General features: G+C 34.5%; 2 protein-coding genes across 4 annotated transcripts in view; one reads left to right on the forward strand and one right to left on the reverse strand.

Annotated features, from left to right (window-relative positions):
- Positions 1-1,058, forward strand: part of LOC108970342 (DNA-binding protein RFX2) — a 32,229-nt gene extending 31,171 nt beyond the window's left edge. The window contains exons 11-12 of the mRNA XM_018935668.1: positions 378-746; positions 834-1,058. Of these exons, the coding sequence (XP_018791213.1) occupies positions 378-746; positions 834-989 (525 nt within the window). The 3' untranslated portion in view covers positions 990-1,058. The remainder of the gene's footprint in view (positions 1-377; positions 747-833) is intronic.
- Positions 1,059-6,997: 5,939 nt separating this feature from the next.
- LOC108970488 (serine-rich adhesin for platelets) overlaps positions 6,998-17,729 on the reverse strand; it is a 17,804-nt gene continuing 7,072 nt past the window's right edge. Inside the window, exons 1-3 of one of the 3 annotated variants that reach the window (XM_018935918.1) lie at positions 14,156-14,205; positions 10,882-12,882; positions 6,998-9,970 (exon numbers count right to left, since the gene is read on the reverse strand). In XM_018935918.1, the coding sequence (XP_018791463.1) occupies positions 9,491-9,970; positions 10,882-12,882; positions 14,156-14,158 (2,484 nt within the window). In that variant the 5' untranslated portion in view covers positions 14,159-14,205 and the 3' untranslated portion in view covers positions 6,998-9,490. Of the gene's footprint in view, positions 9,971-10,809; positions 12,883-14,155; positions 14,206-17,729 lie in introns of those variants that run through there. The other 2 variants (XM_018935917.1, XM_018935915.1) reach the window with 2 other exon arrangements.

Here is a 17,729-nt window from a genome sequence, read left to right on the forward strand (position 1 = left end):
TCGTTGTATAGAAAACTTTTTTTAGTTGCCAAGTTATCTTCAAGATATTTTGGCATTTGAAGTGAACACTGCAATCTCTGTACAAATTGTTCCGATCGGCCTACTATAGCATGTAACTGCCATATCCATACTGACCGACCCAATTTAGATTAAATCCTCATAAAAGATCTTTTGACAAATACATATTTATATTAAAGAATTAGCGAACCGTTAACCGGTTAGGTTTTCAGATTTAGTTTTTAGTTTTTTGTGAACCTGTGAGGGGTATATAGCTCAACCTTTTTTCTTATTACGCTATTTATTTAATAAAATGCTTTCGACACACTTAATAACCGTACAAGCTTTGACTAATGGATGTTTAATACATATTTTTTCAGGAACAAGCAGCTTGGGTATGCCAATGTGAGCCGGCGGTAGTGCAACGTTTGGAGAATGATTTCAAGTCAGCACTACAACAACAAAGCTCCTTGGAACAATGGGCCTCTTGGCTGCAATTGGTCGTTGATTCTGCCTTACAGGAGTATCGTGGCAAGCCCAGCTACGCCAAGGCTGCGCGCCAATTCCTACTCAAGTGGAGCTTTTACAGCTCCATGGTTATACGTGACCTGACACTACGTTCCGCTTCCAGTTTCGGTAGTTTTCATTTGATACGTCTACTCTACGATGAGTATATGTTTTACCTGGTCGAGCACAAAATCGCTGAGGCGCAACAGAAGACCGCCATAGCGGTTATCTGCGATCGCATGGTAAGTCACACGAAATTAACATAATCGAATCTACACTGCTAATTAAGTTGACTTCAAAATCGTTTCGATCTCCCCACCGCATTGCAGCACAAGGATATTGACTTCGAGTTTGACTACCAGCTGGAGTTTATCAGCGAGAGCCATGAACAGCAGCAGCAGCAGCAACAACAACAACATAACTCAGTGAACATCAACACTACTTCCTCTGTCGGTAATCCTGCAAAGCGTCTAAAGCACGAATGAGTAAGTGCCGCGATAGAACTGCAGAGCGTACACCGAACGACACCCAGCAGTATTCAATGTAACGATGTTGGCGTGCTGCAGGCAAAGTTTGCCGAGTATCTTTGCTTGTTGGCATCCTTATAGTGGTAGTAGTACTAGTTGTAGTCCATAAAAGATAGCCATAGCCATAGCTGCAAGAAACGCCATTGAAGCACCAAATATATATATATATGTAAGAATGCAAAAAATATATATACTATTATATATGTATGCAGGCGCGTGCGCGAGAACTTGCAATATATGTTTTAGCAAAGGAATACATTTCCAAGCATTTAAGCATTTAAAAAAAACAGACATACAAATTAAGCAACTAATATTATAAAGATTTAATTTTTAAGTTTTTTTTTAACGCATGTTTATTTGAATAGAAGGCAAGTCATTTGTAATTGCCACCAAATAGTGTTAAGCCGTCCATACATAAAAAAATGCCGACACCCCAGTTGTGCGCCTCTAGCGTGTGTGCTTGTGGGTGTTTATTGATTGTAAAGTTGTTTTTCGAAGAATTGATACAATACAATACGTAAATATATACTATGAAAATAATTATCATGTTTAGGTGTCATATACATAATATATGTATGCTTGTATGTATAGTTGTTGCTTTTTATGCCTTTACATATATATAAATATATATATATATATATGTTTGTATATGTATAAAATATCATCTAGTGTCAGTTTTGTAAGGTTTCACGAAGAATGAACGCCATTGCTTCCCGGCAGAAAGTAAAAATTCCACTACTTGGAACCTCTTTCACTCCAAAAATAATATTCCTAGAAGAAGAGCGAACCGGAATCTTAAATTAACTACACGCTTTGACTTGCAAGCACTTTATACGTTGTGGAATAGGGGACTCAACGTGGAATGAATGAAATGAAATAACTAAAATTATTTTGTTTCTGTACAAAAACTGTAATTTTTCAAAAATTTTAATCACACTCTTTTAAGTTTTAAACTTCTTCAAACTTTACCAACAGTCAATTCCGCACTTAAAAAATTTGAAGTGCCCAGCTAAGTAATACGAAATATATTCTAAAATCGCCGTAAGAAGGAATATCTTCAATTTCGATCCCACTTGCGAAGAATTTTGCTCAAATAGCTTAAAAAAAAATTTAAATATATTATGATTTTACTATTTTGTATATATTTTTTAAATTTTATTTTTTATTTCACAATTGTATACCGGTACTATATTTTTGTTCGTAGAAGTTTCAAAGTCTTTCTAGAAGTACAGACGGCCATCAAATTTAGTTAATTAGCAAATTATAGGAGTTATAGAAAAATCAGAATACATTTTTCATTTTTAAGTTATGTTATTAAATCAGCTTACATACATGTTTCTTATTTTCTAAACAAATTTTAAAAATTGTATACAGACAGTGTGGGTATAAAAATGTATATTAAACAATTGTTCGTTGATTCGAAGCCCGTGCTTCAAAAGCTGCTCTGAAATATCATTATAAAATATGCATTTTGTCCTGAGTATAATAAGTTTCCTTATAAAATACTATTAATATATGTACTTGTATGTAAATGATGAGCGTGAAGAGCTGCGTACATTTTGCCTTGTCAGTCTGCATGTCTGCATATACGCGAATAAGTCTCTTGAACTGAAAAAGATGTCCTTTTTTCTCCAATAAGCTGCTACGCCGATATCGGACCACTATAGCATAAAATCTTGTATAAAAGACTTTATTATTTGACAAAATATCTTCACGAAATTTTATGGTTCAAGGCAACGCTACAATGTCCGCTCAAATTCCTCAGATCGAACCACCATAGCATAAGCTGTCAAGCTAACCAATTATAATCATTTTATTCGTGAAGAATATTCTAGCTTCGGTGCAACCGAACGTTGGTTTCCTGTTTTTCAATTCCTACCGCCATTCCAAGAAAAAAAAAGGGTTTTTACTTAAAAATTTAAAAACCTTTTATAAGATGATACTTATTTGCTTAAGAGGTTAGACCAGTTTAGGAATTACAAAAATTCGAAAATATTTTTCAAAATCACTTTGGGGTTCTAAAAATATATATTATTAGAATAGTTGTGTTCAACCCGCTGCAGTGTCAAGGTGTTTGGTTGGTTAGCTTCAGCAAATAGAACATGGAACACAGGCGCCATTTTGTAAACCGTGAATACAACACATAAAGCCTTTCAAAAATTTAAATCCATTTCCTTTGCTCCAAAAATAATAAATGATAAAAATTAACCTTCCAATGCTCTAAATTGGTCTAACCCCATAACAAGCCATAACAGTTTGAAGAATTATTTTAAAATTACATAATATTGAACACGAATTCAAAATTCATTAGTATTTTAGCTGTTCATTTACCAGTTTGCTAGTCATAATCGTTTTAATTAAGGGCTTTTATTTTAGAATTTTTTTTTCAAAATTTCCAAAAGCATCACCTAGCATTAAAACACTTTACATACTAATTAATTATTGCGTAGTTTATAAATCAAACTACTTTCGACTGCAGCACTTATTGTGGGTAATTTGAATATATAAATATATACACATACATACAATATAATATAAAAGTAATAATACAATTTCTTTACAACGCATACAATGTTTCATGTACAAATATGAATCGAGTATTTTTATAAGGTGATTAATACCAAACAGCACAAAGGAATATAAAACTATATTGTTCTGCATAGTCAATAATTTCGTAATTGCTCAAAGAACTCTATGAATGTAATTGTTATATGTATATTTTATAGTAAACGCAATAAACATTCCAATGCTCAAACCTTCATTGTATTAAATATATATATATATATATATGTATGTGTACTTATAAACATACGTATTTACCTGTATCATATACATATAAATATCGGTACAAAATGTGGCGCAATTCATTTTGACTACAGCGAAAAAAAAAAATCAGAATTGGTTGTTAAAATTAAGCAAATATGCTACAAACTATATTTTTAAGCAATGTGAAAATATACTAACTATAAAACCTTAAAAAAAAACAATTTTGGAAATCAAATTATTTACTATGACTCTAAATTTATGTAATGCAAAATAAAGAACTATCAATATATTTTTGGCTTTCCTTTTTTATTATACGATACGAATTTGTCAATTTGTACACAAACATCAGTGAAATGAACAATCTTATGCCGGACTGGTCCATTGAAACCATGGTTCAGTCCTTTAAAGTAGTACCATCTCGTTAGATGTTCCAGAAATTATCGATTTCTAGTGTTGAACGCAAATATTTTAGTGGCATTCAGTGAGGGTCAATGCTACCAACAACAGTAACACCAGCCGGTGTCTTGGGCTCCGAAAGCAAGCCAGACTTCGGTAGGACTTCAACTATCGAAGCTGCAACGGCTCGCCTGCATGTGCGTGTCGGGTGCCATGCGCACATGTCCCACGGCGACACTCAAAGTCTTGCTGGAACTCACCCCGCTACACTTAGTAATCGCTCAAGTCGGCAAACGCACTCTGCTCCAAAAGACAGTAGAAGAGTTTAGCAGAGGTAAGGTAAGGGAAAGCATTACCAAAAAGGTTAACTTCACCAGGAAGTTTAAAGTTACCCTCAGCAGTAGGGCCGAAAGGAAACATGAAATGGAAAAGAAAACTTTACGAATATTTTATTTGAAATCGGCTTGAAAATCCGAATTCGAGTAAATTTTTTTTCGAATCGAGTTACAGAATAGAGCCCCTGGTGAACTCCTGCTAATTGACTGATTGATAGCAGTCAGTAGGCGCAGGAGGAAATTCAGGATAGTTCTCTTTTTTCGTTTCGCCTACAAGAAATTTGATCCGACCTAGGCGGTAAGGGAACGGAGTATATCTAATTGAGAGCTGTCTAATTCCAAATACCCAATATTTGGTATTTTCTTATGAAAAATGTTAGTTCTAGCGGGAGCTAAGAGCTAAACCGATCGTTTCTGAACTGTAACACCAAGCTCTTTTGCAATAATACCGCGAATGTCATATATTCTTCTAACTCATCATTTCACCGACGGTTCTATATAATATAATATGAATCCATTAAATAATTAAAGCCATGTCGAAGGGTTGGTAAAATGTTATAGTTCCCATATTTTGTGTTTAAATGCGGAGTCCATTTCGACCTATATGTGTATATGAGTCCATTAAATGAAGTCCGCTCTTGTGTGAATTATACGCATGACACTGTTTAGATAAGAATTTTGTTATCACGTGCAATTTTTGTTCTTTAGTTCTTTTGAAAGACTTAATGCCCAATTGTCCTTTTTGCAATTATAAATTTTGAAGTACTTACCACCTCCAGTAAAACTCACCATTTGATAGCTTCTTCTGTACCGACTACCTCCATTCCAGACATTTGATGTGTTCGATTTATCTTGCTTATAGACAACTTAGGGCGTTTCCCAAAGGCTGGTTAGCAGCCATCTGTCGGCTAAGTTCTGGTTAAAATTATGAGTCTTGGTTAAAAAGGAATATTGGTTAAGTCTACCGAAACTTAGTTGTCTGCTAACCAGACTTGGAGAAAACGTACCTTGGCTACATTTAAAAACGCTGAATAGAACCCGAATTCAATATTAATGTCTACTGGGTCCATCAAAGCTTTAATTTCAGTATCACTCTTGGCAAGAAGCTTGAGATTTTTAGCTATTCCAACTATTACTTCTTTGATTAAATAACTTTTTCACCACTTTTGCCGAAATAATCACCTGAGATTTTTTAGAAACCCTAATCCTTAATTGTGAATATAATGATACACATGTTATTATAGTTGTAGCGACCGAAAACAATCTTGAAGTAATTTCGAGGAATGGTGACGAGTTGACAGTCATTGACTCGATAAAAATTCAGGTCCGTTCCGGATACTTAGCGATAGACGCTGGTAATGGTTTAAGGTAAAGCAAACAGTTAATGATAAAAGACAATGCCAAATTCGAAATCATAAATAAAACAGTGAATGGCTTTTCATATTTTTTTTATTTGTTTTATATAATTTTTAAATTTCTTTTTTTTTTTTTTTTTTTTTTTTTTTTTTTTTATTTTTTATTCTTATACACATCTAGATGTGTATAAGAGACAGCTGCATACACAATCAACCGACTTGCACACGCTTACAGTTAAGCATTGCATTTTTGAAATATAATGTTTTTGTTTTTGTTTTCATTGTATATACTTTAAATAATAAGTTTTAACAATTTTATAAAAATTAGCTTCCTTTCTAATCTATTATTTTTGTTGTGTATTTGAGATATAAAAATTCATTCATTTACAAAAAAGGAAACATTCGCGCCCATATTCAAACCACAACGAATTGCGTTTGCACATACAAATTCGCATTTGCCTTACTACACTCTACTTACCTAAGTGTGATATAAAAATAAGAATGCTATTACAAACTTACGAACTAATATTACCGGCTATAGTTAAACGCACACTGACATTCAACATCACTCATGACATTTCATATCATACTTATGTAGATATATAGTATACCTATATACTATATATGTATATGCGTATAAATATTTTTCAACACACGTGTAAAAATGCATTTGCATACAATAGTCTGAACATATCCAAATTCTCCGATTTCATTACATACATACATACATATGTACATGTTGATGTAGATATATACATGTGTGCTATAGTAAATGACTTTAAATGCGATTACTTGTGGGAACGTAAAAATTATAATAAAGATTTAACCAGAACTACGTATTCCGTCACTGAATGTTAGGTATCTTTTGTTCCCGTTTTTAATATAAATTAAATTTGTACTATTTCATTTAAGTTTGACGACGGCAATTTAATTTAAAATGAAAAAATTAACTTCTTGTTCTTGTACTTTCTTCATTTTGGGCATTCGGCAAGCCGAATCATTGCTTCGAGAAAAAAAAAAAAAAGTTTTTCATTAAATGCGATTACAAATGCAAAGAGTAAACGAATTCTAATTATCGAGTTTTGGTGTAGTTGTTATATCTAAAATAAAGTTATACAGTTATAGTATGTATTTACTTTAGTTGGAGCCTTAACGCTAATATTTACAAAATATTTTAGTAAGTTGAGGTTATGCTACTATTTATTTTTGTATATATTCTAATGAATTTTTTGTTCAATTGACTGTTTAAATGAGGTAAGTAAAACACCCACCGCGTCATATCTACAATACTATTAATTATATATATGCTATTGTATGAACGTAGTTCCGCACATTAAAAAAAATGTTTGCATATTTGTTTTTGTTTTAATATTTTCAGTTAAATATATGTACTTAAATACTGACCTGGCAAGATTGGCTTTACATAAATACATATGACTTAATATGCTATATTTTATTTAGAATCTATAAAAGGTAATGATGTGAGGAATGACTTGAAATGCAACTGTACACAGACTATATACCCGAGCCGCTCTATAAGTTATCTCCATTGAAATAAAACATATTTCTATTGTCCGAAAGTGCATACGCCCAAAAAACGTATGGCAATTGCATTTCACAATTTCACATTGTTTTTGTTTGGTCAAAAATTGGGCTCTTGAGCCGCTTAACTAAATTATATTATATGAATCGTCCATTAAGTATTCGAAAGTCCCACAAACTCGAAACATTTGTTTCTAACCCTTCTTTAAAATGTATGTACAAGTACAGCAGGTACAAAAATAATATTATTTTCATTATTATAGAGACTTTCCGCTCAGTCAAAACTTATTTGCATTTATGTTTGTATTATATTTACAGCTTATAGTTTTGTACACAATCAAAACAAACGCCCGAATTCATTCCAACCTTCAAACAGTCACCTTTCCGGCAAAGATTTTTTTCAACAACGATAAATAATTACTTGGTTGTTTCGGAATGACTAAGTCTCACTCACTAGCTAGCCAAATTTTTTGGAAAAGCGTTTTTCAATCCAAAAAAAAAAAAAATGGCAGAAGTGTGCACAAGTTGAGTACGTAAGAAGCTGAGAGAGCTGCTAGTTAAATTCCTGCTAGCTACCGTCATATGAAGAAACGGATCTGTTCACAAGCGGAATTTGACGCTTTTGCTTATCTTAATAGTTTTGAAAGTAAAAATCGATTAATTAGTTCTCAAGTGCTGGTTGGATATGATTATTAAAAACTAATGTGTTTCCTTTCTTATTTCTGCTTTTTTTCCACTTCTTTCTTTTTCGCTGTTTCGTTCTTTGTGGGAACAACTTTGTATTCTTCTGTTCCCTTAAAGCTAGGCAGCTATTAGCACTTCAGAAACAAAAGTTATGTTTATTATTTAAAGATAAAGTCCCAAATAAATTAAAATACTCACTTCCAAAAGTGGTTTCTTCGCATTTCATATGAGAATCCCACTGTAAGCAAATAAACATTTTAAATCATTCGTGCCAGAGCTAGGCGGCGTTTGTTTCGATTGTGTGCCCACCATTAAAATTTCAAAATTAGAAATCGTTCGTCTTTCGAAAATTGTCGAAAATCGTTTAAAAACAAAGCTTACTTAACAAAGAGATCAAGTTGGGAAAATTAAATGAAGCGCTACAAAATGGAGCATATTAATTTGTCAAGTTCATAAAATTTGATATGTGCCAAAAATTGTGTTATAAAACTAATGTGTGTAAGAACTGAAATCTAAATTAAATTTCGTTGTCAGAAATTATATAAATTTATATAAAAAGCGAACACAAAAAAAAAAACTTCTGTTAAGTTTAAATTATTATAGTAGTTATAAAATATTGGACACTTTTTCTAACAAAAGTCATATTGCAATATGATTATTGTAATATTTGAATAGAACTTAGAATTACATGTATCGATTTCGAGCTCACGCGAATTCAATGAATATTTTGTATTTTTAATATGCACAGAGCGTGAGCTGCAAAGCGAGCATGCATAGCCTTGAAAATGCAACTATTTCACTGCTAAAATAACTTCCAATAATTGCCTTTAGAGCAATATGTTCGATACCATGCGTTTTCAACTTAACCTTTAATTCATTATGAACACATAAACACAATGCGGAGTCAACGCAACATTTTAAGCGTATTTGTAACCAAATTTTCGTATTGTTAATATTATTAGTCAATTCGTTTTCAAAGCAAAAAATGTAGTTAATCAAAATAAAACCTGTGTTTGACACATACGATTTTAAATGTTTACTTGAAGGAAATTACTTTCTTCGCCGCTCGTGTGGTAACACATTTGAAATATAACAAATTCGCTTTAAAAACGAATAGAACTAATGTTGAACCAAAACCTTGCGGACTTTTACGTTCTGCCCGAGAGATATTATTTGTTAATTTTTGTTCGAAACATCACAAGTACTAAGCGCTTACGTTCATCGGCGTATACATTGTGTTAGATATTGTTATACTAAATATATTCATATTATATTATTTAAAATGAATATTTCTTGGTTCTCACTATCCAGAGACCTGTCCATTAGGAACAAATGCCTGAGTGGCTCTTTGTGTCGAGTCATTTGTTTAAATTCATGTTTTCTAAACAATTCGATTGACTAATTGTATTTTGCGACGATTGTTTGATATGGCGCCATTGATCTGTGACAAGGTGGAGAGTGCGCCGCTGACGCTGCCGATTGTGGTGCCGGTTGCTGTATTAATCGCCTGTATGGATGTGGTTTTGCTACCATTCCTTATCGTTTGCACAACAATATGCTGTGGCTGCACTTTATACTGTTTGATACTGTGCTGTTGTTGTATCTGATTTGGTTTTTGCTGTTGTTTTTGCAGTACCAGTTGTTGCTGTTGTTGCAGCTTGTGTTGCTGAATTTGCTTCTCCAGCTCACCGGCTGGGCCGATGGAGTAGTTTATGTTGAGGCGGGCACGCTTCGGCGATTGCGCAGCAGCGTTCAAATCGGCAGGACTCAGTTCAATTATATCGGATGTATTTACGGTTAAATGCCGTTGCATCGTCTCTTTATCGTCTTCAATATCAATTGCATCATAAATATCTTCAACCTGAAAAAATATATACAAAAAAAAAATTTGTTATTATGCAAACGAAATGTTGCTCAAAAAAGCGAAAACATAGAATAGACAAATACAATACAACACAAGTACAGGTCGGCTAAAAGCTAAGCAAAAATTTTACTAATTTCCAAGATCGACTACACCGCCAATGAAGAAGAAAATTCAAGATTAGATGCTAGGGCAATTCAATTTCCCTCGAATATTCTCGCTATATTCTTTTTGTATAAACTGTTATATTCTATTTTGATTTGACAATGCGAGTACTTTTGACTTATGAGACTGTTTTTGAAAGACAACTATTATTATATTTGAACTTCTTTTCGCTAAAAAAAAAAGTGTGTTGACAGGCTAAACGGTAGGAAAATAGCTGTTGGTATTAGGTTTGGAAATATGAACATATGTTATTACATAGAATGTGTGTGTTCGGCCAGAAAACTTGTAGGAGCGGAAGAACGGAGAGAATGGTCTCTCAAAAAGTGAAAAAAGTCAAACAGGTTAGAGCAAAAAAATGAACAAGCAACCAGGCAAAAATGCATTCTTCTTCAATTTGTTGTTTTTAATAATTGACTATTTGTTCATTTTTGGCGCAACCATATTTGTGCAAATCATTTCCCGACCGAGCACGGTTACAACAAAAAACCGTAGGTAGTTATGCTACTGAAGAGATAATATTATTTACTTCTTTCGCATAAAACATAAAATGCCCAAAAGGAGACAGAATTCGTGAAAACAAAAGCAAAACTTCCTACTGTACAGTAAAGCCGATATAAGAAACAGGCGAAAAAATATCAAAAAAAAAAAAAATTTATAAAAAATGGCAAATGTACCTTCTGCTCACGCTCAAGCACTCTTTGCACCATCTTCTCCACTCTTTTTATTTTGTGTGTCTCCAAACTCACCTCTATATCAAAATCTCGATTTTGTTGCATGCCAACGACATCATCGCCAGCACCACAGACGCTCACATCACCCGGCTCACTTAGTTCATCCGAATTATTTATCACTATACCGGTACTCATCATTTCGTCTTCTTCAATGTCCTCCTCAACAAACATATTATCCACAATGGTGTCGTCGAGTTCTTGCTCTTCCAAATCGGAAGTCTCCTCAATTTCCGATTGACTATCTAATTCGATATCTGAATCACCTGAGCTGCCATGTTTCATTTCACCCCTCTCTAATGCATCTAGATGATCCGGATGCACCATTGCGTTGCGTATACCCATGGGATCCTTACGCGACCATTTTTGGACTTCTTCGTCCATCTTCACAATGCGATCCGGATTCATTGCCCATAGACAGCCTTTGCGTTGATTGCCATTTGTCGCGGGTTTTTCAATCTTTTCAAAGCATTTATTCAATGAGAGGTTATGGCGCACACTATTTTTCCAGCCACTCGGCGCTGTGCGGAAATATGGAAAATGCTCACACATAAAGCTATATATTTCTGAGACGGGCAGGGAACCACTGCGAGAATTTTTTAACGCCATGGCTATGAGACAAGAGTAAGAATATGCAGGCTTGGGAAACTCAGATTCCACTGGCGCCACCTTAATGCGCTGTTGGAACGGTTTTACGGATATTGTTGTAATAGTTGTAGTGCTGGCAGAGGATGATGATGCATTGGCTGAACTACTGTTCGCTGTGATTGGTATGAGACCTGCGGTAAAACTGCCACCACTGGAACCAGTCGACGGGGACGAGTGCGATGAGGATGAAGACGACGACGGTGAACCGATCGAATTGCTCGTGTTCTGCATGAGTGGCGAGTGTACGGATGCAATGCTTTTTGGTGTAAAACTAGAGTTTTGTACATTTCGGCCCACCAACTTTGTGACGTGTTGTTGACCACCACCAATGTTACCATTAACATTCACAACACTTATATTTTGCAACGGACTGGAGTCACGTTCTCGCTTGAGCATAATCGTGTTATTCGTTGCGCCTGATTGTCCATTTTGCGTAGTTTTCACACTATTTTGCTGCTTCAATTTATTGTAAGCGATGCTGTTGGCAAACGTTAGACCACCAATACCGGGCGCCAGCTTAATGGTATTCGTTGTCGTGCTATTCAGCATGCCATTTGAGTTTAGCAGACTACTACTAATGTTACTGTTTCCACTGCTAGTGCTTTTTGTGGGGCCATTAGCAGTATGCTTAGCGTTCACGTTTCCTCCACCACTGTTACTTGTGGCACTCATTCTGTTCTCATCAGTCGTTGTGGCATTCAGCTTGCGCAACTCGACACCTAAATCCTTTTTGATCGTATCCACCGCACTTGAATTCTTGCGCTGGAGCGCTGAATTCGTCGCCAGTGTGGCCGGCGCTGTAGTGGCGGCTGTCACTGTCGATGAAATCGCCACTATCTGCTTTGGTATGTGTGAATAAAGCTGCTCGTTGCGCATCGCACCGGCGCTAACTTTTAATTGGGCAGGTGAAAATGTTAAATGTGATTTGGTTTCGTTTACGTTCGGTGACGCGGGTGGTGGAGAACATACGGAATTCTGTAAACTATTCGCATTTAAATTTACTTTCGGCGATTTATGTAGCAATGATGAGGATACATATGGCATTACAGACACCGGATCCACACAAGCTCCTAAATCGACATAGTAATCGTTCGATGATGACCATGACGGCCCTGAGATGTTTCCCAGCCAAGAGGAAAAGCTGTTTGTGGAGGAAGATAACGCAGCAGCGTTTAAATTACTACCACTACTGTTGTGTATGGAAGAAATTGCGTCGATAGCGTGATCAAAAGAGGACGGCAGATCGTTGACCAGGGAAGCGAGTTCATTGCTTCCCCCAACCACACTCGAAATCTCGCTGCGAATGTCGACATCTAGCATGTCCTGTAACGAGTCTGAGATGTATAGATCCAATGTCGGTCGCGATGTTTCCTTAAAAAAAAAGATAAATTAAATTAGACTAAGTTAGAGTTGGAAATAAAAATGTTAAAATAGTAAAAGTAATACAGTGCAATCTCCCATGTGGACACGGACAGGACCACCAGATCTGTTATGACCAGTTAATGTTGTTGTTGCTGTTGTTACAGAGGCAGAATTCTGCCGTGTTAGCAGTAACTGGCCGTATAAAAAAAAACCCAGGGCCGTTCCAGTTATGTAGACTGTGTCGTGGGAACGAATTAACAGGGTTATACGCCTAATAGATTGTCCTTAATAAGCGCTCAAAAACGCTAGGATCGGTTAATGGAGATGTACCTTTAACAGAGCTTATATCATATACGAGTATATATGAATAAGTGTTAATAATTTAGAGTGTCATACAAAATGTATATGTTTTCATTATCCATACTTTAGAAGTTCTAGCATAAGATATACATACATATGTAAGTATGTGTGTATGTATCCAAGTACTATATACATATATACCTACATAAACATTTGGCATGAATAAAAGAAATCACATGGAAACATGTTTCAACAAATTTACATGGAAACCAGGCAATCAGAAAACACGTCGAAGTGAAGAGAAAAGCGTAAAACACGAAGAAATTTACTAGGCGCATTTCCATTTCAGACACTCACACCTAAATATAATATAATAAAATGCCGTGTTGTGAGCTGATAAACAATACCAACAACGCCAAACCTATGAACCTATGCCAATACGGAAAAACTTCCAACCAGCGCCTTGCCCAGATAATGAGCAAATCACACAAAAAAACATCAATATTCTAACAATTCTAAATACTTTTCATTTTTATACCTGCACAAATACACACTCGTATACATATGTATGTATGTAGTTAGCAGTAGATACACACATAAAGTGCAAGCAACCGCTTGTATGTATCTAGAAGTATAAAATTTCGCAGAAGTTTGTTCACGTTTTTTGTGGTTGCTGCTTTGCCAGGCGGTTACAAGGGTGCCTCTGAGCCGTTGTGAATTTACCAAGTTGTATGTATGTGTTTTTTACTCAAAGTTATCGCCTAGGAAGACGTACGAGCACACAGCAAGCAAAAAGATACGTCTGTATGTAAGAGTATATCGTAAAAAAGACAACACCGCTTGAACTTGTATAAAAAAACAAGGTACCTAAGCAGAAACTGAAGTTAAAATAATATCTTGGCAACCAACAAAGCATGAATAATCAAACATAAACACACACTTGGGCACGAAATTACAAAATTACATACAACCATTGGCTTACCATTCGTGACACACATGTGTACAATTGTAGGATTTTTTCCCGCGCAACGAGAAATCATTACAAGACCATTGATAGAAGTAATATGTAAACAAAAGTTTTACGAATACAAATAGACGCAAGGAAAGCCAATTTTAGCACACAACGTTAAAAAGTTGATAAAAAGAAAACTAAACAAACGCAACGAAAATTGAAGGGAAAAGAATGATCGCAATGTTAAAGAACCCAGGTGGAAAGTATTAGCATTGTGTATAGCTGCAATGAAAATATAAATTTAACAAAATATATGGGATTAGATAGTTGTGTAGGTCGGAGGACGGTTAGATCATAAGGACAACAGTTGCATGCGTGGTGTGAGGATTCCTCTAGCTCATATGTATGTATGGCTACATTCCTTTGCAGTAATATTCAAAAGAAAACTATATAATTTTTACTAATATGTTCTTCGTTAATATGCTCAGTTAATATGTTCAGTTAATATGCATATAAGCTACACTTAAAGAACACACATTTCATTCATCATCATTTCTCATTGGGCTTAGTGATTGTAGAAGTAATAAATAGTTATAGAATCAGTAAACAAAATGTGTCTTTAAGCTAAGACCGAACTGGTTTTGTATAAAGTGTGTTATCGTACCAGCAGAAAATGTGCGATACTTACACTATATATTTACATATATATATATGTATTAGTGCATATACATATTGTAAATAAGTACAAGCATATGTATAAATATGTATGTAAGTATATGTAATGTAATAATTATAATAAATATTTACACATGTCTATTATATTATCATTCAGTACTCGCTATCTCTGCTCATTCATTTGAGATTCTTATCAACAGATTGACAAGTGGAAAATACATTTTTAGATTATAAGATGAAGCTTCGTAAGAGGCTCCTTTGAACTTATTACACTGTCAACGATTATAGATATGGTCACTCAGATATCCTATGGACATAAATATGTTCTTATAAATGTATACATGTAGATAGGTCAGGATGGTCCCTATTTCCAATTTGTAGAGCATATCAAGGAAATTATACATTAATTATACACCACCGACAGTTTGACGTTCTCCTTAATTGTTTTTCACTGATGCTTTCTTTCAAGAAGTATTAACTGAGATCAAATCGCATTTAATATATGGCACTACATTTAAGTATAATCCCAAACAAATAAATTCGAAATCTTTAAAATTCGTTGTTTACTTTAAAATTATTACTACCTCTTGATTATTGCTGTTGTTGTGTTAGCTGATAAATAATCCCCATTTGGATGGTAAGGATTCGATAAGTTGTCGTCCAATCATTTGATCAAAAGTCTACATGATAAAAACTTTAAACTTTAAATTTGACATCAAAATTTGTTTCTTGCTAGTTAACTTGTTGTCTGCTGCGCTATCATTTTCCAATTGGACTATGTAGAAAAAACTGCTTAGAAAAGCGCAGTTGCAGTTACATAACTGTACATACATACATATATACAAATGTATATGCTTATATATAATATGTCCATATGTATGCAGATATATCTCCAAAAACATGATAAAAACAAAAACGTGAATATTATGAAAATGACTTCAAAGTATGGCGCTGAAAAAGTAAAACAAAAAAAGCAAAATAAGAAATACAAGTGTAAACAGCAAGAGCAGAATAAAAGAAAAACAACAAAATACTATATGAGAACGGGGGTGAGAGGAATAATGGCAGCACTGTTCTTTTGCATGTCGACTTTGTACCACAGATGGGCGCCCACCAAAACAAACAACTGCTCTCCAATGAGTACAATGCACGGCCACTATGCTAAAGATACATACATGTATGTATGTACATTTTCGTCATGTCAGCAGTCAAGTCGCTGTTGCAATTTAACGTTACCCATGCATTTTCTTCTCAAGACTTTTTACCCTTTCTTGTCAAGCAAAAGAAGCAAAAGGTTGATCAAAGCATTCCATAGTGAAGTATGACACTAATTCATGGACATACATACAAAGATATGTATATGCATACACTGGTGCATCAACGCATCTCTTATCTCCACACTCTGCTCAAAAATATTAGACTAAACGATTTTTTCAATTGCTGTTTGTTGGGGAATATTTGTGTACATACATATGTATGTATGGATGTGCTGACAAGCAACATATCGCCTGTCGATAAGGCTGATACATTTTCCCGCGCAACTTTTTATTTAATTTTTTTCGATTTAGGTTGGATGCATTTGTGAACGAACTTAATTGTTTATGTGAATTTTTGCACATGACCAACTTTTCTAGAATTCTTTCAGACATGTTTTATATTCTTTCGACGGTGCAGGCCATGGGTGAATGCATTAGTAAATAATCGCAAATTTATGCAAAAATAAGAACATAGCATGCGCATATGTATATAATTTATAGCTGTCATAATTTAATGTTCTAATAGGCAGATAAAGCTTAAGTTTAGCATTATATTTTTAATAGGATTAAAAGTGCAATTACAATAATTCCTGACTTTTTGGTAGAACTGAAATCGGAAGCTAAAAAAAATTTTAAATTTCCTGTCAAACCTTATTATGGGAAAAGTGACTTATTTGTATAAACACTTTACTGTAAAAGATTTATTTCAACTTTCAATCCCATCATCTTGAGGCAACCTATATATAATGTTTCAGCAACATTACTTGGCAATATTTCGATGTTCGAATATTCAAATACAACGCTCTTCTTTGTTTGCAACATCTCACATATTATATCTACAAAGTGCTCTCTCATTTCATATACACATGCATATGTATTTATCAATTAACAGATACAATAACGTGCGAAGAGAACGACTAAGCCGGCAAATTACAGAAGACCGGCCGAACACAACAATGTATGTTGCAACAACAGCGGATGAGAATGTTTACGTAGTCGTCATTTCCAACKCTTCGTAGGTACACATGGCGCATTGATATGTTTGAGAGCGCATGTACAAATCTACCGGCAACCGTTTATGTTAGTTTGCATGTGCGACTGTGTGTTAGCACAATGAAACTGGGTACAGTTGCCGACAAAACACATTCACACAGCAGACTCAACCGCTACTATTTTTCCAGACCGGTCGGTCGTCAACTTTTAGTTCTGAGCCTGCACAGCGTAGCGAATACAAATGGAGTTTCGCTCAAGTGTTGCCATCGGAGAATAGTATTCACTACCCCCTATGTTGTCGTTTATTGGTAGGATTTCGAAAAATTACGTCTTGTATACTATTTTCTTTCACCAAATTTATAGAAATTTAATTTATAAAATGTTAATAGCAGCAATATGTATAAGGTTAGTTATTTCATAAAAAAAATATTTTACCGTGAAAAAAGAAATTTTAAAAATAAAACAGAATTTGAAAAAGATTAAAATTTGTTGATATTGTTCCGATTGCGATTTTTGTAACAAAAATTTATTAGTCTTATATGTTCAAGCGCAATGAATCCGAGTTAATGCGTGGATATACATATCGGGTGATTTTTTTGAGGTTAGGATTTTCATGCATTAGTATTTGACAGATCACGTGGGATATCAGACATGGTGTCAAAGAGAAAGATGCTCAGTAT

The sequence above is a fragment of the Bactrocera latifrons genome, unplaced genomic scaffold (assembly GCF_001853355.1).
Source record: "Bactrocera latifrons isolate USDA-ARS-PBARC rearing strain unplaced genomic scaffold, ASM185335v1 scaffold_3, whole genome shotgun sequence".
Classification (NCBI taxonomy): domain Eukaryota; kingdom Metazoa; phylum Arthropoda; class Insecta; order Diptera; family Tephritidae; genus Bactrocera; species Bactrocera latifrons.